General features: G+C 59.0%; 1 protein-coding gene across 3 annotated transcripts in view; it reads left to right on the plus strand.

Moving 5' to 3' along the window:
* The first annotated feature begins 15,127 nt into the window (after positions 1–15,127).
* The window catches only part of SMG7 (SMG7 nonsense mediated mRNA decay factor), a 77,087-nt gene continuing 70,711 nt past the window's right edge, over positions 15,128–21,503 (plus strand). For all 3 annotated transcript variants that reach the window (XM_051841429.2, XM_051841430.2, XM_051841431.2), the window contains exon 1: positions 15,128–15,646. Coding sequence is in view for 1 of the 3 variants with exons in the window: in XM_051841430.2 (XP_051697390.1) it covers positions 15,618–15,646 (29 nt within the window). In the remaining 2 variants the exon portion in view is untranslated. The remainder of the gene's footprint in view (positions 15,647–21,503) is intronic.

Consider the following 21,503-nt stretch of genomic DNA (forward strand, 5'->3'; position numbering starts at 1 on the left):
CTCCATCAGTCACCACGGAGGCCACCCCCGCCTCCCGCCTGGCGACCCAGGCCCCAGGGAGAAACTGATCCCCTCACTGCCCCGTCACCCGTTTCCTTCCTAACATGGAAACGCAGCGTAAACTCAGACGTCCGCTGGGCTCTCGCTGGCTGAGTAAATTCAGCCTGGATTGCAGCCCTGAGGGCCAGCGCTGGGCGTGGCAGGCAGAGCCGCCACCCACGTCTCACTGCTGCTGTGGCCGCTGCAAACCGGGCCTTCCCACTGCTACACACGTGTGCGCATGTCCGTTCCTGCTGTTACACATGTGTGCAGATGTCCATCCCCCACTGCTACACACGTGTGTGGATGTTCACCCCCGCTGTTACACACGTGTGCAGATGTCCATCCCCCACTGCTACACACGTGCGTAGATTCTGTTCCCACTGTTACACACGTGTGTGGATGTCCATCCCCTACTGTTACACACGTGCATGGATTCCGTTCCCACTGTTACACACGTGTGTGGATTCCGTGCCCCGCTGTTACACACGTGTGTGGATGGCCACCCCCGCTGTTACACACGTGTGTGGATGTCCACCCCCGCCTGTTACACACGTGTGTGGATTCCGTTCCCCGCTGTTACACACGTGTGTGGGTTCCGTTCCCCGCTGTTACACACGTGTGTGGATGGCCACCCCCGCTGTTACACACGTGTGTGGATGTCCACCCCCGCCTGTTACACACGTGTGTGGATTCCGTTCCCCGCTGTTACACACGTGTGTGGGTTCCGTTCCCCGCTGTTACACACGTGTGTGGATTCCGTTCCCCGCTGTTACACACGTGTGTGGATTCCGTTCCCCGCTGTTACACACGTGTGTGGGTTCTGTTACCCGCTGTTACACACGTGTGTGGGTTCCGTTCCCCGCTGTTACACACGTGTGTGGATGTCCACCCCCCGCTGTTACACACGTGTGTGGATGTCCACCCCCTGCTGTTACACACGTGTGTGGATGTCCACCCCCGCTGTTACACACGTGTGTGGATTCCATTCCCTGCTTTACACACGTGTGTGGCTGTCCACCCCCGCTGTTACACACGTGTGTGGATTCTGTTCCCGCTGTTACACACGTGTGTGGATGTCCACCCCCCGCTGTTACACACGTGTGTGGATGTCCACCCCCCCGCTGTTACACACGTGTGTGGATGTCCACCCCCGCTGTTACACACGTGTGTGGATTCCATTCCCTGCTTTACACACGTGTGTGGCTGTCCACCCCCGCTGTTACACACGTGTGTGGATTCCGTTCCCCGCAGACACAGAGCTGCTGTGGAGACGCACACTGATGGTGCCTTTCACAGCATTGCTGGGCGCTGCTTTCTTCTTTGTCCTCACTGAGCCTCTCGGGTTTCTGGCTCAGATCGTTTGTGGGAGGGAGCGGCGCATGGTGCCGCGGGGCACGCTGCTGTGGGGTCGCCTGCCTCCTGTGCGGGCGCTGGCTCGAGTCCCGGCCGCTCCCTGCTGGGGCCCGGGAGTGCAGTGGAGGATGGCCCGAGTGCTTGGGCCCTGCCATCCCTGTCAGAGACCCAGATGCAGCTCCTGGCTCCTGGCTTCAGCCTGGCCCAGCTCTGGCCATTGCACCCCTGGGGAATGAACCGGACTCTCAAAATAAATAAATAAGGGGCCGGCGCCGTGGCTCACTAGGCTAACCCTCCACCTGTGGTGCCGGCATCCCATATGGGCACCAGGTTCTAGTCCCAGTTGCCCCTCTTCCAGGCCAGCTCTCTGCTGTGGCCAGGGAGTGCAGTGGAGGATGGCCCAAGTCCTTGGGCCCTGCACCCGCATGGGAGACCAGGAGGAAGCACCTGGCTCCTGGCTTCGGATCGGCACAGAGTGCTGGCCGTAGCAGTCATTTGGGGAGTGAACCGATGGAAGGAAGACCTTTCTCTCTGTCTCTCTCTCTCACTGTCTATAACTCTACCTAATAAATAATAAAATTTAAAAATAAATAAATAAGTAAATAAATAAATAAATCTTTTTTAAAAAAAGCGTATTGTCCACAAATATTTTTCTGTTTTTTCTTGCTAACCATTAAGTATCATTTTTTTCTTATATTAGATACGAGGAGTAGATCTTGGAGTATAATGTTTTGTCTTTTATTGATTTATTTGAAGGAGACAGAGTGATTTATCTTGAAATGGCCACCATGGCCGGGGCTGGCTGATCTGAAGCCAGGAGCCAGGAGCTTCTTCTGGATCTCCCCCGTGGGTACAGGGACCCAAGGACTTGGGCCATCTTCTGCTATCCCAGGCCATAGCAGAGAGCTGGGTTGGAAGTGGAGCAGCCGGGACTCAAGCTGGTGCCTGCATAGGGTGCTGGCACTGCAGGCGGCAGCTTCACCTGCTACGCCACAGCGCCAGCCCAGTCTAGTGTTTAATTGTGGAGGTCACAGCAGGCTTCCGTGTTCCTGGCTCTCACAGGAGTGCTTCTTCTGTTTGCCACAGACTCTGCACACACACCCACGCCAGTTCACACTCCTGGTGAGCGCCGAGATTCGGCTGGAAGTCGTGCTCCTGGGCCCTGTGATGCGTTGTTTGCCTCCGCCAGCATCAGTGCTGGATCTTTTATTTATTTTTTTTTTTAAGATTTTTACTTATTTATTTATCTGAAAGTCAGAGTTACACAGAGAGAGGAGAGGCAGAGAGAGGTAGAGAGGGAGAGAGAGAGAGAGAGAGGTCTTCCATCCGCTGTGGGGAGCAACCGAGACTAGACTAAATTACTGGAACTAAGACTAATTCTATGCATCTGATCTCCCACAATATGGCGCTGAGAGAGAGCAAACAACTTCCACGCAGCTGCCTCGCCAATTTGACTGATAAACTGCAGGACCTGCTCCTGCTCCTGATTGGAGGAGAGCAGTGTACTTGGCGTGTGGGTAGCAGAGTTGGGATTGGTGGAAGAGGACTATAAAGGAGGAGAGAGACAACATGCACCAGGAACATCTAAGGGGAACATCCGGATAACATCTGAGCAGCCCCCGAGAGAGCCGGCCGGCGGTGTGCCGCCCCTCCGCAGAGGCGGGGGTGGGGGTGGGGGCCGGCAGCTAACCCGGGACGGCGTCGTTCCTCCGTGAGTGAGGGTACGGCAGCTAACCCGGGAAAGGGCCAGGCAAAAAGAACAGCACAGGGTCCAGTGTTGTTCCTCCACAAATGGGGGAGCGACAATCCGCTGGTTCACTCCTCAATTGTCCGCAACAGCCGGAGCTGAGCTGATCCGAAGCCAGGAGCCAGAAGCTTCCTCTGGGTCTCCCACATGGGTGCAGGGGCCCAAGGACTTGGGCCATCTTCTGCTGTCTTCCCAGGCCAAGGCAGAGAGCTGGATCGGAAGTGGAGCAGCTGGGTCTTGAACCACTGCCCGTATGAGATGCCGGCACTGCAGGCGGCCTTACCTGATACGCCACAGCGCCGACCCCTAAGTGCACAGCTCGTGTTCCCAACCTGATAATGAGGGAGACTCGGAGAGTTAAAGCGTAGCAACCGCTTTAAGTTTATAGTAAGCCTTGTGCTTCATGAATTATTTGTGTACTTTGCTGGATTTAATTCCCTAACTGCTTCACTTAGGAGTTTGTTGTCAGTGTTCAAAAGTGAGATTTATCTACCGTGTTGACTGTCAAGTTCTTGTCCTATTTTGGTATCAAAAGTACAGTCACTCAGAAAGTCGTCGGGTAGGAAGGAGGAGGAGGGGAAGAAGCGGCAGGGAGGACTGGAGCCCACTCCCCTGAAGTCGCCGTCTGACGCGGACCGCACGCCCGGCCGCCAGCTGTGCTCCCAGCATTCCACCACGTGCACTGGCTTCCCCGGAGCAGCCACTGGACTCTCCCTTCGGATTCTGTCCGCAGAGGTGCCCTGGCCCATCACACCTCGCCACCTTGCTCAGCACTCCCCTCGGTCCCACGTCTGAATTCTCTTTTCCAGACGACAAGAACCTGCCCAGCCATCCCCGCGAACATCTGTGGCGAGCCCGCAGGAGAAGAGGACCAGCGGCCAGTGCCGAGCAACCTGGCCCTGAGGGGCGCTCCACGCCAGCCCGCCTCTCCCTTCCTTGTCTTTGTGCTCGGCGGCAGCCAGAGCCTCCGTGCCGCTCCCAAGCAGGCACGGGTGGAGCAGTTAGGTGCTGCTGGGGTGCTCACTGCTATAGAGCGCCCGTAACGGGGTGAGCCGGGGGACAGGGTGAGCCGGGGGGGACGGGGTGAGCCGGGGGGACGGGGTGAGCCGGGGGACAGGGTGAGCCGGGGGGGACGGGGTGAGCCGGGGGGACGGGGTGAGCCGGGGGATGGGGTGAGCCGGGGGGATGGGGTGAGCCGGGGGACGGGGTGAGCCGGGGGGACGGGGTGAGCCGGGGGGACGGGGTGAGCTGGGGGGATGGGGTGAGCCGGGGGGACGGGGGAGGCAAAGAGCACCCGGTGCCTCCGCCAGCCGCAAGACAAATCCACATCTCAGGCACAGGAGGAACTGCACACCTGTCCAACCGCACGGCCAGCCGGGGGCAGTATTTCACGGAGACAGGCGTGCCACCCTCCTGTAGACCAGCGTCCTGGCCGTTCCCTGTTCTCTCACAGTCGGTCTCTTGCTGCACCCACCAGGCACCGTCAGGAATACCCGGCAGGAGATGGGAGCTCGCTCACTCTCGCTCTCTCTTTCTCCCACTCCTCTTTCAGTTCAATGCCCTTCCCCACCAATGTCAGGAAAGAAGGGGAAGTGCGGGGGCTGCAGCTGGCCACGCAGGGCTCCCACCTGAGCCGGAGAGAGGCCCAATCCATGAACCCTCTCCAAGCCGCTGGCCACTTTCGCCCTCTCTGCAGCTTATGGGATCTCGACCGCAGGAGTCTCCGATTCTCTGCTGCTTTGTTCATGCCGCATCTCCCTGCCCTAGCAATGGGCTCAGACGCCGAGAACCAAGGTTTCTTCTGTGCTGCTGCAACTGACTTAGGTAATAAGTTTCCATGAATCTTGAAGATTTTGTGTTTTCCCGTTGCTGGTTCTGAGCCTTGAATGGGAAACTGAGTCAGTCTGTCTGTCTGTCTCTCTCTCTCTCTCTCTCTCCCTCCCTCTCTCCCTCTCTTTCTCCCTCCCTCCCTCCCTCCCTCCCTCTCCCCACTTCTTTTCTTTCAAAAGGCAGAGTTACAGAGAGGCAGAGACAGAAAGAGAGAGAGAGAGAGAGAGAGAGAGGTCTTCCATCCACTGGTTCACTCCACAGATGGCTGCAACAGCCATAGCTGAGCCAATCTGGACCAGGAGCCAGGAGCTTCTTCCAGGTCTCCCACACAGGTGCAGGGGCCCAAGGTCCTTGGCCATCTTCTACTGCTTTCCCAGGCCATAGCAGAGAGCTGGATGGGAAGTGGAGCAGCCGAGACTTGAACCAGTGCCCATATGAGATGCCGGCACTGCAGGTGGCGGCTCCACCGGCCATACCACATGGCAGCCCGGGAAACTGAGTCTTAGAGGAGTTTGCATTATCTGCCTATTTTGACTTCTGCCTGTTGAGTGATTTCCTTAATCCTGGCCCGCAGCTTTGGTTAAAATGCTCAGGTTAAATGTATGATTTTATTTTGACCAGATGGTTTGACCTCCTGACAATCCTTTAAAGTTCTAAACTGAATCTTCTGACTTTGGGGCTTCCAGGTAGATCCCTGGAATCTCACCATTATCTGAATTAATTTTAAGGTCAAAATTACATTTCCATGTTTTTAATAACTGGTAAGGGTAAGAGTAATACCTCCTTAGCAGCAAACACAAGCATTAGTGTATGTTAGCAACTTTGAAAATACCTTCATCCACTTAAAAAAATAAGTTTAGGGTCTGGTGCTGTGGCATAGCAGTAAAGCCACCACCTGCAGTGCCAGAATCCCATATGGGCGCCGGTTCAAGTCCTGGCTGCTCCTCTTCCAAACCAGCTCTCTGCTATGGCCTGGGAGAGCAGTGGAAGATGGCCTGAGTCCTTGGGCCCTGCACCTTCATGGGAGAGCCGGAAGAAACTCCTGGCTCCTGAATTTGGGTCGGCGCAGCTCTGGCCATTGCGGCCATTTGGGGAGTGAACCGGTGCATGGAAGACCTCTCTCTCCCTCTCTCCCCCTCTCTCTAACTCTACCTCTCAAACAAATAAATAAAATCTTAAATTAAAAAAAAAGAAAAGAATAAGTTTCCATTTAGAAAAAGAAGCAAGCAGGCAGGCAGGTCAGGCAAGAGCAGTGCACACCCACCTCAGGCTCTGTCCTCGCAGCAGCTCGGCGTCTCTGCTTGTGTTCTGTCTCTAAATCTCCAAGTCAGGGACCCTCCCTGCGTGGGCACCTGTGATCCCCCCGTTCCCAGTCAGCTTCCACCTGCTCCCCGGCCCCCACAGAGGACCACCCGCGGGAGCTCGGCCTGGCTGCCCTGTCACATCCGATGCTCTCGATGTTATGAGTGACGGGAGTCAAGCCTGCCCTGTTCCCAAACGCCAGCCGGGAGTCTCGACACCTCTGCCCAGGGCTCTGGCGGGGCGGAGCCTGCGCAGCCAGCCCGTCGCTTCTTCTCCCCGACTTGCTGAGTACCGCGCACAGAGGAAATTCTGAGAACCAACCTCTGGCGCTGGGAAAGCTCCGCTCCCGTCCTTCTGGGTCCGAATTTCTTCAGAGCCCACGCACTTTTGTGCCTCACCTCCCCCCACCCCCTTTCCCGTCGCTGAAGTCTCCTCTTTGTAAGATAAAAGCCTTCCCGTGGAAAGCCAGGACACTGCGGCAAAAGATGACCTACACGAAAGATCTCTGTGAGATCCCAGAGGGAGGAACGGGCCATCGAAGAAGGAGGTGCCTTTCTCTGAAGGGAGGAGAGAACTTCCACCTTGACTATGGCCTTGTCTAAATAAGGTCGGAGTCAGCGAACGCAAGAGGCTTCCACAGCCTTGACAGATCATGAGAAGAGCCTCGGGTGATTACTGACGTCATAAATAAGAGTGTCAACTGTTAAATCAACAGCAGGAGTCACTGTGCACTTGCTCCCCATGTAGGATCTCTGTCCTTAATGTGTTGTACTATGTGAATTAATGGTAAAACTACTACTCAAACAGTACTTTATACTTTGTGTGTCTGTGTGGGTGCAAACTGTTGAAATCTTTATGTAGTATAGAGTTGGTCTTCTGTATATAAAGATAATTAAAAATTAATCTTTTTTTTTTACAGGCAGAGTTAGACAGTGAGAGAGGGAGACAGAGAGAATGGTCTTCCTTCTGTTGGTTCACCCCCCAAATGGCTGCTATGGCCGGCGCACCTTGCCGATCCGAAGCCAGGAGCCAGGTGCTTCCTCCTGGTCTCCCATGCAGGTGCAGGGCCCAAGCACTTGGGCCATCCTCCACTGCCTTCCAGGGCCACAGCAGAGAGCTGGACTGGAAAAGGAGCAACCAAAACTAGAACCCTTCACCTATATAGGATGCCAGCGCTGCAGGTGGAGGATTAACCAAGTGAGCCACAGTGCTGGCCTAAAAATGAAATTTTTTTTAAGTGTATGGGATTAAGGAATTTAGATTTGTTTTTTATGCTATGATGTAGTGCTTTGCCGCCTGTGGTATCCTTTTTTTTTTTTTTTTTTTTTTTGACAGGCAGAGTTAGTGAGAGAGAGAGAGAGAGAGAGAGAGGCAGAAAGGTCTTCCTTCCATTGGTTCACCCCCCAAATGGCTGCTACGGCCAGTGCACCACACCGATCTGGTGCCAGGAGCCAGGTGCTTCCTTCTAGTCTCCCATGCGGGTCCCAAGCCACAGCAGCGCAGACAGCAGGACTGGAAGAGGAGTGACCGGGACTAGAACCTGGAGTGCCGGCACCGCAGGCAGAGGATTAGCCTAATGAGCCATGGCACCTGCCTAAAATGAATCTTAATGAACAATGGGATGGGAGAGGGAGTAGGAGGTGGGATGGGAGTGGGGGTGGGAGGGCAGGTATGGGGGAAGAACTGCTATATTCCTAAAGCTGTACCTGTGGAATTTGTATTTATTAAATAAAAGCTTTCTTAAAAAAAGAGTAACTGAATGAAAAAAAAAAGAGAAAAAGTAAGATGAACGCCTTCCTACCCCTGCCTGTTTGCAGGCAAGCTTCCTAGAGAGCACTCAACGACCTGGAGGGACCAGGCACCTGCTGCTGAGTCCCGGGCCTGCAGCTCCAGGTCACATTCCAACGAGTTCTGCCGGCACAGCCGCTCCCTCAGCCCCAGACAAGCGCTGGTCGAACTCCTGCCTCCACGCTTCCCACGCCTCTGCAGGCCGGGCCCTCGCCGTGGGCTCTGTCTCCCGCTGTGTCCACGCCTCTGCAGGCCGGGCCCTCGCCGTGGGCTCTGTCTCCCCCCGTGTCCACGCCTCTGCAGGCCGGGCCCTCGCCGTGAGCTCTGTCTCCCGCCGTGTCCACGCCTCTGCAGGCTGGGCTCCGTGGGCTCTGTCTCCCGCCGCGTCCAGGCCTCTGCAGGCTGGGCCCCGTGTGCTCTGTCTCCCGCCGCGTCCAGGCCTCTGCAGGCCGGGCCCCGTGTGCTCTGTCTCCTGCCGCGTCCAGGCCTCTGCAAGCTGGGCCCCGTGTGCTCTGTCTCCCCCTGCATCCAGGCCTCTGCAGGCCGGGCCCTCGCCGTGGGCTCTGTCTCCCGCCGTGTCCAGGTCTTTGCAGGCCGGGCCCTCGCCATGTGCTCTGTCTCCCCCCATGTCTACACCTCTGCAGGCCGGGCCCTCGCCATGTGCTCTGTCTCCTGCCGCGTCCAGGCCTCTGCAGGCTGGGCCCTCGCCGTGGGCTCTGTCTCCCCACCGTGTTCCAAGCAGAACCCTGGGATTCTTCTGCATTCCTTCTCAGTCTTTGCACCAAAAGTCCCAAGTGGAGTCATTATGTTCACACCTCTTGATTTTTAGTCACACACTTTAAGTTCTGTTAAACTGCACGCTAACTTAACCAGCTGCAGCCTAGCTTAGAGAATTAGCTGGAAGCCCTACCTAGAGGGCTGTTTGTAACTAACGGCTGCGCTGCAGTCACAGCGACCACGCGTCAGTGAACGGCAGGTGCCGACGGTTGGGAGCCCGTTCCAGGGCGGGAGCCACAGTGGGGACCACGCAGTCTCGGCCCCTCACTGCCCCATCTGCACCCTGCTCTGCTTCTGAGCTGCTGATCCCAGAGTCCTGAGGAAGAGCCACTGAGAGTCTCCTCTTGTTGCAGTTTTGTCTTAGCAGTACTGAGCCTCTGCAATGAAAAAAAAATCAAAATCTGAAATGTCCTAAAATCCAAAACTTTGTAAAGATCGACATGACACAGCACAAGGGGAAATTCTGATCTAACCTCATGGGATAGGTTGCAGCCAAACCATACGTGAACTGAAAATATTGTGTGTATCAGGTTTACATAATGCATAAAAGACGTTCAAGTTTAGACTTGAGTCCCATGCAGGACATCTTGCTGTGTGTATGCACCAATCCCAAAATAAAGAAATCTGAACTCTGAAATAGTTAACATTTCATACGAGGGCTCCTCAGCCTGTACCCGCCTGAGCCGCAGCAGCGTAGCACGTTACAGACTGAGATGGCACACGATTCGGTCACAGCAGAGATGGGGTTATTACTGCCAACAGACGGAAAGTTTAAAAGCCTGCACTTTACAAGAGATGCCATCCCAGTTCACAGGCTCCCGGACGGGGCCTCCGCGGGGCAGGCGCAGTCTCCGGCCACCCATCCCAGGCTCTCGCCGGCCGTGCTGGGCTCTCAGTGCGATCGTACTTGGCCCCCGGCCAGGCAGCGAGGAGGAGGCAGACGCTGCGCTTGTCACCTGGAGGCCACACGCTGCGCCTGTCACCTGGAGGCCACGTGCAGATGACGTGTGGGGGCGCACGGGTCTGAGAAACAGCAACAGCACCCCCCAAGCTGTGACTTCAACAGAATGGGGGGAGGGGCACTGCCCCCCTTTCCTGCTTTCCAGTCAGACCCGGCCACGCCCAGCGCACAGCAGGTGCACAGCTCGGCCAGCAGCGGGGGGTGTGTGTGTGTGTGTGTGTGTGCCCGGTTTCTCTCTCATTTTCTCTTCCTCTGCTGTCTCTTCTATCTCAGTTCAGTTCCTGCTTCTTTTTTACTTCTCCACCATAAATAGCAACAAGAAGAATGTTGAGATTCCTGACTGGCCACATTCCAGGGAGATGAGGAAGTGCAGTTGTTTTATAACTGGGAGAGGCCCTGGGTGCCTTGACGCTGAGGGAGGAGAGGAGAGGATCGCAAAGGTGACACTCGGCTGGAGGTTAAACCAAGGCTTAGCCGGGACTTCTTGGGCCCGCGTTCCCCCTGGGTTCCCAGGAGCAGATCCAAAATGGCCGGCACGGGGTGGTCAGCCACGGTGCTGAGATGGCCGTCCCCATCGATCTGCGGGTGGGTAGTGGTAGTGGTCAGAGTGGGATACGGCATTAGGGCATTGTCTACACCGGGTCGACTTCTCCGCCATCAGAGAGAGGCCGCGGCACCTACGTTCCGGGCAGCTCTGGGGATGCAGCTGTTGGTTCAGGCAATCTCGAAGAACCAAGGCCACCCCAAGCAGCAACAGTGGTGGCCACGTAGTGGGAGATTCCGACAGACTCGTGCGGTCTCCGACCTCAGGAGTGACTGCCGGTAACCTCGTCGCAGGGCCACCGCACAGGGGAGAATCCAGCCGAGACCAGCGCGCGGTGGTGCGCCGGGCAGCCAGGCTTGGAGAAGAGCGCACCCGCAGGCCGGGCGTCTCAGGAAAGGACGGGCTCGGTCTGCATCCAGACCTGGGCTTTGTGGACCCAAATGTGGGTCCCGATTCTTCTCCCCTCCTCCCTCTCCTGGGAAGTCCTGGATGTCGACTTCCTGAAGTCCTCTGGGATCTCATCAGCACAGCGTCACGGGATCCAACCGCCTGCGTGGTGCAGGGCGCGTGGCAGGGGGAGGGCTGGAGACCAGCGCAGGGACTGCAGGTGGCATCGTCGCTCTGCGGTCACTGCTCGCTTCGTGGTTGTCATGAAAATTCTCCGTTTCTTCTCGTTCCCCTCGGCCCCTCTCACACACACAGGCTCGGTCTCCCTGGCCGCCTTAGCAGAAACACTTTCCTCCTGGCTTTTTCTTTTCTTTTTTTTTTAAATTTATTTATTCGAAAGGCAGAGTTACAGAGAGAGCGCGCACGCGCGCGAGAGAGATTCCTCTGCTGATTCTCTCTCCAAATACCAGGAGCCAGGAGCGTCATCCGGGTCTCCCACATGGGTGCAGGGGCCCAAACACTTGGGCCATCCTCTACTGCTTTCCCAGGCCACTAGCAGGGAGCTGGATCAGAAGTGGAGCAGCCGGGGCGTGAGCCGGTCGGGGCGCACACGGGAAGCTGACGCGGCGGGCGGCAGTTTAACGCCCCGTCACGATGTCGGCCCCCATTTCTCACCATTCTCTGGGCGATTCTCGCAGACTCACGCTGCACATGCACGGCCATCCGGACTTTCCCTGCAGACTGCACTATGTGCGCTCCTCTGCCTGCTGGGTGGTAGCACTGGAAACACCACACCCTACACAGCGTCGCTCGGAAGGACGTTGTAGCCGGCTAGGGTGCAGGAGGGCTGCCTCCCTGTGGGCGCCTGCTCTAACGGCTGCGAAGACCTCGGCCCAGCACCTCGCGCTGTGGTGTGACTGCTCGTTGGCCTAATTCTCCCGTAGACTTCTGTCTCTGGCAGCGAGGTCTTTTTACCACACGCACCCCAGGAAACTAACACAGAATCCAGCACAGGGGGCCGGCGCTGTGGCACAGCGGGTTAGCGCCCCAGCCTGAAGCGCCGGCATCCCATATGAGTGCTGGTTCGAGGCCCGGCTGCTCCGCTTCCAATCCAGCTCTGCTATGGCCTGGGAAAGCAGTGGAAGATGGCCCAAGTCCTTGGGCCCCTGCACCTGCGCATGGGAGACCTGGAAGAAGCTCCAGACTCCTGGCTTCGGATTAGCACAGCTCTGGCCATTGTGGCCATCTGGGGAGTGAACCATTGGATGGAAGACCTCTCTCTCTCTCTCTCTCTCCCTCTCTTTCTTTCCCTCTCTCTCCGCCTCTCCTCTCTGTGTAACTCTGACTTTCAAATACATAAATAAAATCTAAAAAAAAAAAAAAAAAGAATCCAGCACAGTGAAATTCTCGGTGCTCTTCGGAGATTAAATGAAAGAAGAGCAGATGTGAACGTTTGTTTTGGCTTAGACAGATTTGCCCCGTAAGAACGGGGATGAGAAACTGAGCGACTGAACGGTCTCGCAGCTCCTGCACTCCAAGCTCAGCGTCCCGTTCCCCTGTGCTTTGCTGATAACAAGCTGGCTCTCCTCAAGCACACACAGACGTGACTTTCAGCTTCCTTCTTTGGCTGAGAACCTTCTGGAACAGGCAGGCCACTGCTGCCACCATCCTGGAACCAGCACTCCTGCACTGCTAAAAACAGAGACCACGATGTCCTCCTGGGCGGAGAACCGGTGACCGGGAGGAATGGAGTGGAAACCTTACAGCCGGCTGTGAGGGCGCAGGAGCAGGCGCGGGACGGAGACCCCGCTGGGCAGCGGGCAGCGGAGCCTGGGCCGCTCGCAGACTGCTGGGCTCTCCCGTCACTCAAAGGCGGGGGCTGGGCCACCCTCACAAGCAGACAGAAGCTGTGTCTCAGCAGCTGGCTCTTGGCCGTGTCACACGCCTGGTCACCTGGCTTGGGGCACTGGGCTGTGCAGCTCTCCCGCTGAGGCTGCTCTCCTGGGCTGGGGGTGAGGCCCTCGTCCACGCTGTGCACCGTCAGGGCAGAGCCTCCTGCTGCAGGGCCCCCTGGCGCCAGGCGCGGCTGGTGCGCTGTGCACGCTGGCCAAGGGAACTGGGACACAACCGGCCTCGTGGCCCTTTCCTCAGACTCCCGCGTCCCTCTCATGCAGCCTAGCGCACTCCAGGAGGAAGACACCGCTGGAATTTACACGCCCTGGCGAGACGGAGACCACGGGGCTTTCCCTGTTCACTCGTCTGATTTTTACTTCTGGTTCTCCTGTCCTGGTTTTTTTTTTTTTTTTTTTGACAGGCACAGTTAGAGAGAAAGGTCTTCCTTCCATTGGTTCACCCCCCAAATGGCCGCCATGGCCGAGCTGCCCCAATCTGAAGCCAGGAGCCAGGTGCTTCTCCTGGTCTCCCATGGGGTGCAGGGCCCAAGCACTTGGGCCATCCTCCGCTGCACTCCCGGGCCACAGCAGAGAGCTGGCCTGGAAGAGGGGCAACCGGGACAGAATCCAGCGCCCCGACCAGGACTAGAACCCGGGGTGTCGGCATCGCGGGTGGAGGATTAGCCTAGTGAGCCGCGGCGCCGGCCTGTCCTGTTTTCTAATAGCTGATGGCCTCTCTTCCCTCGTCCATCCTTTCCTGCGTTTCTACTGCCATGTAACGAAAGGGTTAACTGCTCCTAACCCCAAATGAGAAAATCACAAAGTTCAGTGAAAATACTCTTGTCCTTGAAGACGTTTTCTCCGAGCTGGAGTCTGGGACTTGGAGGTGGTTTAACTGACGGCTTTTCTCTAACCTGAGTGCTCTCACCTGGTCGCCTGAGCGGCTCCTGTGCAGTTTTGACTCCGCTTCATGAAGTGGGAGCGCGGGTTTCAGTCACCCAGGTCTGCTGACTGCCGTAAAGTTATGCTCTGTCCTTTCCCTGAAGATTCGCGGCCCGGGCGCTGCGGCAGTGCTGTGTCACGTTCGGTAAGGAAGAAACCCAAGTTTCCGGGAGCTTAAGTCCTCCCCATGAAGCCACTGTGCCACGCGGCACTGAAGGCAGGGGAGCCGGGGTTGTGGCACCGTGGGCTGAGCCACTGCTCGCAAGCCACAGCCCACACAGGAGTGCCGGTTCCAGCCTGGGCGCCTCCGACTCTGATCCGACGGGCCGGGAAGGCATCGGGAGACGGCCCCCGCACCCAGGCAGGAGGCCTCTGACGGGGCTCCCGGCTCCCGGCGTCAGACTGGCCCACCCTGGCCGCTGCCGCTGCCTGGGGAGTGAACCAGCAGACGGCCGGTCTCTGTCGCTGTCACACTGCCTTTCAGATAAATGAATGTTTTTTGAAACCAGATGGGGTAAAGGACATGAAGTGGATTCTCGTTCTCTTGGCTCAGACGTTAGGTGAGGATACTTCAGGGGTCTGTGGAGAGCAAAATTAACTCCACGCATTTCCATGACATGAAGTGGCTGACAGCTATCCCAGAATGACGTCTGCGCTCCAGCCGCTGGATCAGGGCATCGGAGACGGGACTGGGACGTCCAAGTCCCAAGGTTTCAGTTCTATTTCACCAGTAACTATTTCAAAGTTTAAGCCGTGTAGGTGCCCTACATATAGCATGAGGGGGATGATGGGTTAAGCAGAATGAGAATCCAGCGAATGATTTTTAGAGCCCCATTGACTTGCAAGTTAAAGATGAGCATTGGGGTTAAGCCACCCTCTGCCGTGCCCGGGTCCCCTATGGGGCCCGGTTCGAGTCCCAGCTGCTCCACTTCCCACGCAGCCCCCTGCTGATGGCCCAAGTCCTCGGGCCACTGACCGGGGAGCCGCATGGGGCTGCCGGCCGTGGGGAGCGAACCGCCGGACGGAAGGGCCGTCTGCGTCGCTCTCTAGCGGATCCTAGAATCGGCGCCACCGCGGCCGCTCTTCCCCCGGCTGAGGCGACCGCACCCCCGGTGCTGACCGCCGCCCGCGCTGCCCTGGCCGGCGACCCCTGTCCGCGCGACACGGAGCCCCGGGAACACCTCGGGACGTCCCCGGAGAGCACCCGGCGCCGACCCCGCCCTCACACCCGGACACAGACCGCGCGCGGCGGGCGAGCGCTCCCCGAGCGGCCGGCCCTGCCGGGGACCCCGGGCCTCGGCCCCGGCCGCGGCGGCAGGCGGGGAGAGGGCGCGGCCGGCGCCCGCCTTCCGCCCCGGGGAGGGGCACCCCGGTTACTATGACAACACAACCGCAGCCTCCGTTGCCACGGCAGCTGCCTCTCCAATCCCATTGGCCTCCGTCCGCCTCCCCCGGCAAGGCGGGGCCTCGGCGTCGGGGCCGCGGGCGGAACTGTCGGAGGGAAGGGCGGCGTTTCCGGTGGGGCGGCGACGGCAGCGGGAAAGGAAGTGGGGGCGGGGGGAGCGGGCCGGCGGCGGAAGACTTTGAGTGTGACTCCGGCTGCCCCGGGCTTGATGCTCCCGCGGAGGCTGCGGCTGCCCTCTCGCGCGGGAGGACCGGGAGCGGGCTGGCCGGAGCCCGCCAGGCGCCGCCAGCAGGCCGCTCGCAGCCGCACGGCCGGCACCCAGCGCGCTGACCCCGGCGGGGAGCGCCCCGCGGAGACGGAAGTCGCCCCGAGGGAGCGGCGCGGCTGAAGTCTCGCGAGACGCGCCACTTCCTCCTCCGCGGCTCCCGGGTCGGAGCGTCCCTGCGCCCCACGGGCCGGAGCCGCAGCAGGAGCCGGAGCCGCGGGCCCGCCGCCCCTCGCCTCACGCCCCCGCCCCCGCCCCCGCCGAGCGAGGAGGAGCCGGAGAGGGGAAGATGGCGGCGGCCGGCAGCGCCCGCGGGGCCGCGCGGCCGCTGCGAGGAGCCTGAGGGACGCGGCGGCTTCGCGGGCGGACGCGGCGGCGGAGGATGAGCCTGCAGAGCGCGCAGTGTCTCCGGTGAGCCGGGGGAGGCTGGGGGCGTGCGCGAGCCGCGGGCGCCGCTCGGCCTCGGAGGAGCGGAGCCGGGAGCGGCGGGCTCGGCGCGGGCGGAAGTCGCGGGCCCGGGGCGCGCCGCCGCCGCCGCGCTGCGGGCCGGACTCGGCCGAAGTGGCGAGTTCCCGGGGCGGGGGCGCCGCACGTGTGCGCCGGGCCCTGTCGCCGGCCGCCCCGGGGAAGCCCCGAGCGCAGCCGCGGCGGCGGTGGGCGGCCGGCGAGCCCGCCGGCGCGTTCCCCCGAGCCGGGCATGTGCGGGGCGGGTGAAGTCCGCGGGGTGACCCGGGCGGGGCCGCGTCCGCGGCTCGTGAGTCCCGGCGTGCGAACCCGGCCCGGCGGATGGGGAGGCTGCCGGGCGCGCTCGGACGCGCTGGCCCGAGCGTGGCCGCCGCCTCGTGCGGGAGCGCAGGGCTCCGAGAGGGCCCCGCAGGGCCGCGCGCAGGCGCCGACCCGGGTGTGCGCCGCCGCCTTCCCTCCCGTGCTGCTGGGCTCGGCAGGGTGGCCGCTGGTGTCTGCGGACCGCACAGAATTACCCGCCTGGAAGTCAGCCTGCTGTGGACCTGGCGAATTTCAGGTCCGCCCGTGGCTGCCTGGGCAGGGCCGGTCCCCACGCCTGTGAGAAGGCCGGCGGGGCGGATGAGTGTGGATCAGGTGGCCCCGAGCGCTGGGAAGAGCAGTGAGGCGCGGGTGTAGACGGGGCTGGCCAGGCCAGGCCTGTTGGGTGAGGTGGTCCTGAGCCGGTGGAGGACCCGAGGTGAGCTGTTAGAAGGGGCCCACGTGGTCGTCGCCGAGTGCTAGGAAGACGACTCTTCGTGTGACCCAGCGGCGCTGATGGCGGTGGGGCCAGGAACTTCGGGCCGCGCCGATCGGGAAGGTGCTGGTCCTTCCAGTGGACAGGCCAGGGCGCTCCGAGAGGCCTGCGTGTGTGTCTTCCGTCTTGTAAGTCAGCGCGGGCCGCAGGACCTGGGCTTGGGTCGCGGGATGTTTCAGTAACCTCAGCTCGCAGCCGGCCTTGGGCGGGCCTCAGGGAGAGGCGCTGGACGTGGGCGCCTGGACACCGTGGGAGGCCGGCTCCTCACCCCGCATCTGGACGGGGCAGGGTGGGCGAGGGTGTCCCAGGGCAGGACTTCCGGAACCAGGCCCCCTGCAGACTGGAAGGCCTTGCACACGCAGTGCTGGTCTTGGTCGAGGACCCAGGAGGACGCCGGCTGGGCAGAGTGAGTGTGGTTGGGGGTGCAGCTGCTGCTGGCTGTGACCTTGACTGGAGGGAGAGAGCTTTGCTACCTTTGTCCCTGGTGGAAGACCATGACTGGGCAGTTTCTGACCAGCAGAGCTACAGATCCTCCCTCGTGTGGAGGAGAAGTACTTTTGCCTCAGCTGAATTTTAATGGGGTAGAGTGAGCCAGCTGGGTGTGGGGGAACCGGGAGCAGGACGGCCGGCAATGAAGGTGTGCAGGGGGGCCTCAGCAAGACCAAGAAACAGAAGGAGTCGGGCACCGGGGGCTGGATTAGAACGGGAGCTGGAGTCGGGCACCGGGGGCTGGATTAGAACGGGAGCTGGAGTCGGGCTCCGGGGGCTGGATTAGAACGTGAGCTGGAGTCGGGCACCGGGGGCTGGATTAGAACGGGAGCTGGAGTCGGGCTCCGGGGGCTGGATTAGAACGGGAGCTGGAGTCGGGCACCGGGGGCTGGATTAGAACGGGAGCTGGAGTCGGGCACCGGGGGCTGGATTAGAACGGGAGCTGGAGTCGGGCACCGGGGGCTGGATTAGAACGGGAGTTGAGACAGGAGGAGGGAGCCTGTCTCTGTGCAGGAAAGAAGGGCCGTGTTCTGGGCAAATCAGAGTATTTTCTCTGGATTGATGACAAAATGAACACCTAAAGATTGACTGCTCCGTGGAGTAAACTGAGTTCACGTGGTGGGGGTGGGGGTGGGAGGAGGAAGTTAGGCCATAGGTGACGTAGCCGGTGAGGTGTTGTCACGCTTTAGAAGAGCAGAAACGTGGAAATCGGTGTAACAGAACCAGACGAGCAAGGAGGTGGTCGCACTGCAGGGACAGAGGTCAGATGCGGTAGCCGTGGGGAACGCCCGTGACCTGGCGGGTCCGCTGCAGACGGGGTGTCGCGGCCTCCTTGCGCGGGTGTCTCCTGGAGGTGCTCTCGGGGCTCCTCAGACCCCTTTACCCCTCGGCTGGGGTGGCGGATTCCAGTGCACACTCTGTCAGAAACTCTAGGTGGAAACAATACACTGTCCACAGGGTTGTTTACTGAAACAGCAGAAAAATGGTTGCCATTTAAATAAGAATCCAAATTGTCATCTACCTGGTAAGATAAACTGAGTCTGTAAATCTTGGAGTGGACAGACAGGATGGCTGGATTAAGTAGCAAGCTGAACCTCACCCTGACCTGGGGAAGAGGAGCAGGGAAGGCGGTGGGCGGAATTGATAGTGAAGTAGAGTAGGCCCGGGTTCTAGAAGAATCCAGTAATGCTGTCCCCCGAGCCTCAGGCTGGTTCTGATACGCTTGGCCCTGCCCCCACACGCACATGCTCTGCAGGGTGTGAAGTAGAAAAGCAGCCACACTTGACAGCTCGCACAAACACGGCACAGTTACTTGACGTGAGTGATGGTCTCCAAGTCTGTTACAGTGATGGCGTGCGTGGCACCTGCGTGGCACCTGCGTGGCTGCTCGCGGGGCAGTGAATTCTCACTTCCTCTGGATTCCCCTGGACTCCGCTCCATCCCGCTGCTCTCTGACAGTGCTGCCTTTACCTCTGTGGCTAAGGGAGCTGGCTTTGCTGCTGTTCTGAGGGATGTGTGACTGGGTCTGGACCCGCGGGCACAGCAGGTTTCTCACAGGGCGGTGTGAGGGCGCGGAGTGGTTCAGACGAGAGAGCTGCTGGTTTTACACTGGGAAACGATGGAGTGGCGTCTCCAGCCGTGTCCAGCTGTGTCCAGCAGCCTTCAGATTTCCTGTCAGTGGCATGAATGGCTGCCTGAAAGTGGAGATGGGGGCGTCTGGCTGGCTGAGCTTTCCCGGGGGTGAATTATTTAGGAGTGTCCTGTGGGTAGGGCTGTCCCTCTGCTGTAGGTGCATGGCAGATGGTCATCACGTACAGCCTTCGCTTTGCGCTGTAATTTAGTTGCTGTGTTGTTAGTAGATCGTAGCTCAGCAGGACGGAGCGGCAGTCCCCGGTCATGAGCACCTGTGCCGGCCTCTCTGTGGGTGGTGCGTCAGCCGCGTTCTGGGAAGGCGGCTCCGTTTCTCCCGTAGGTCCCTGTTTAGTCAGTGGGGAGAGGAAGTGACTCCTGGTGGTTTAAGGAAGGTTTGGAGTCTGAAGTAGACTGATTGGCAGCTCTGGGTTTTTTCTTGTCTGCGTCATTCACACCAAGTCTCTCAACCTTGGCACATGTTGACACCTGAGGCCAGATAAATCTGCGCTGTGTGCGGCTGTCCTGAGCGTCGTCACGTGGGTAGCAGCGTCCCAGCTCTGCAGTAGGTGGTGGTCTCCTTCCCCACCTGTGACCACCCAGAGGTCTCTAACACGTGGCCAGGTGTTCCGTGGGGTGCGCTTTCACGCTCAGCTGAGGGCCACTGTGTGGGAAGTGAGTGCGTATAGGAAGGGCACTGTGTACAGAAGACGTGCACTTTCTTGTCTTTGCTCTCAGCCACAGGTTTTTCCTTATCAGTTTTCTCTTAGCAATAGACTAGTTATGTTCAGACTGACTGTTTTAAATCTGTTTTTCTGGCAGCTGTTGAATACTTTGCGTAGGGCACAATTACAGGGACTTTGCCTGTCGGAGGACACCAGTGGGTAAGCTGGTGAGTTGTGTAATCGAGAGGCAGAGGCACTGGGTCAGTGAGGAGTGGACGTTTGTCCCAGCACAGGTGGGCTGCTGAGGAAGGCACATTTGATCTGGGGACTGACAGATGGGCGGGATTTTGAAAATGGATATTGGGCACATTGGCATTCTCGGCAGCAGGCGTATCTCATAGCACCTTTATTCCAAATAAACGTTTCAAAATTTCATTCTCGTTCATTTAGTGCCTGACATGAGTGTTATGACCAGGCCTTTCTGAGATCTCTGTGGGTGAGCCAGGTTCCGGAGACCCCCTGTCGGCCTGGAGAGGGAGAAGCGACAGTCCTGGGAGCCTTTGCTTTGTGCTCTGATGGACCTTATCTCACTGTCCTTTTAGTCTTTACTTTTTGTCTTTTTAAATGTTATTTATTTGAAAGGCGGAGAGAAAGACATCTCCCATCCTCTGGGTTCCTCTTCAAGCGTCCACAGCAGCCAGAGTCAAACTAGGGTGAGGCTGGGAGGCAGGCACTTGGTCTGGGCCCCCACGTGGGTGGTAGGCACCAGGCACCTGGGTTCTGCATCAGCAGGAGGCTGGCGTGGAGCCAGGCTGCAGCCAGGTGCTGCAGTGTGGGTGTGGGCACGTGTCTGCTCCTCCCTGGGCTTGTGAGCCACCTTGTTTACCAGCAGGCTTCTCTGCGACCCAGGCTGACTTGTAAGAATTCATTCCCTATCAGGATTTTTCCCTTTTTAAAAAAATATTTATTTTATTTGTTTGAAAGAGTGACATGGAGAGGGTGAGACAGAGATCTCTCCAAATGGCTGCAGCGTCCAGGGCTGGGCCAGGCTGAAGCCAGAAGCCTGGAGCTCCGTCTCAGTCTCGCATGGGAGTAGCAGGGGCCCGGGTGTTCAGGCCGTCTGCTGCTGCTTTGCCAGGCACAGGAGCAGGGAGCTGGTCACACGTGGAGCAACCAGGACTGGAACCAGCGCTCTTCCGGGATGCTGCAGGCAGCAGCTTAGCCCACGGCACCACGGCACCACGGCACCACGGCACCACGGCACCACAGCACCACGGCACCACAGCACCACGGCACCACGGCACTGGCCCCTGATGTTCTCTTTCAGCTCTGTCCTTCCTCACCTTTGTTTTGTGACTATTTTGAGCTTTCCCTATACTGTGTGTGTGTACCACCTTGTCCTTACTCCCTTCCTCAGTACTTTACTGGTCTGGATGTCTCATAAAGACCAGATTCACCACTGATTGTTTTGTTCACAGTTGCACTTTTGTTTTCCCATCTCTGCCTCTCTGTTCCCCTGTCATGTCCACCTGTCTACTAGCCGCCTGTCCTCCCACTGAGCACATCCTAGGGCTCTGGGGATACAGAGAGAATCTGCCCTGAGATGGTTTTGCTTGGCTTGCCTGTCAGTGCCTGATGGCCATGTGGTTCACTCCAGCTCTGTGTGCACAGGGGCCTGGGGCGGGGCCTGGGGCAGTCCCTGGGCTCAGCCTCTTGCGGTCAGCACCATGCGTGCTGCTGAGTGTTCCCACCTGTGGCAGAAAGGAAGTGCGTCCCTCTTCTTGTCTGCTCCTTTCCTCTCATCCACACAGACAGGACTTGGTTTGAAACCTGCTGGGACAGACCACCGTGCTGCGTCCTGGTAGAGGAGCTGGCGTCTCATCCTGCCCTTCAGGGAGGGGTGGGCTGTTTCAGAGAGCGGCACAGGCATCAGACGCCAGGTGAAGTGCAGCGGTGTGTTGTGCTGCAGAGCGTGGTTGCAGGACGGGACTGCCTGGATCCGAATCCCGGCTCTGCCATGCGCCAGCTCTGTGCCCTTGGCTGGCTGCATAGTCTTCGTGCGCCTCGGCGTCCCTGTCGGTCCCGTGAGTTAGTGTGCACAGCTCTGAGAAGGACGGGCGCAGGATAACCGCGTGTGCAAAGCCTGGAGATCAGCCCCTGGCACTGGCTGGTGTGCTGACTGCCCCTCTGCCTCCTGGGCATTCCTGATTTCAGAAGTTCACTGTCC

This window comes from Oryctolagus cuniculus, chromosome 13, assembly GCF_964237555.1.
Source record: "Oryctolagus cuniculus chromosome 13, mOryCun1.1, whole genome shotgun sequence".
In the NCBI taxonomy this organism is placed as follows: Eukaryota; Metazoa; Chordata; class Mammalia; order Lagomorpha; family Leporidae; genus Oryctolagus; species Oryctolagus cuniculus.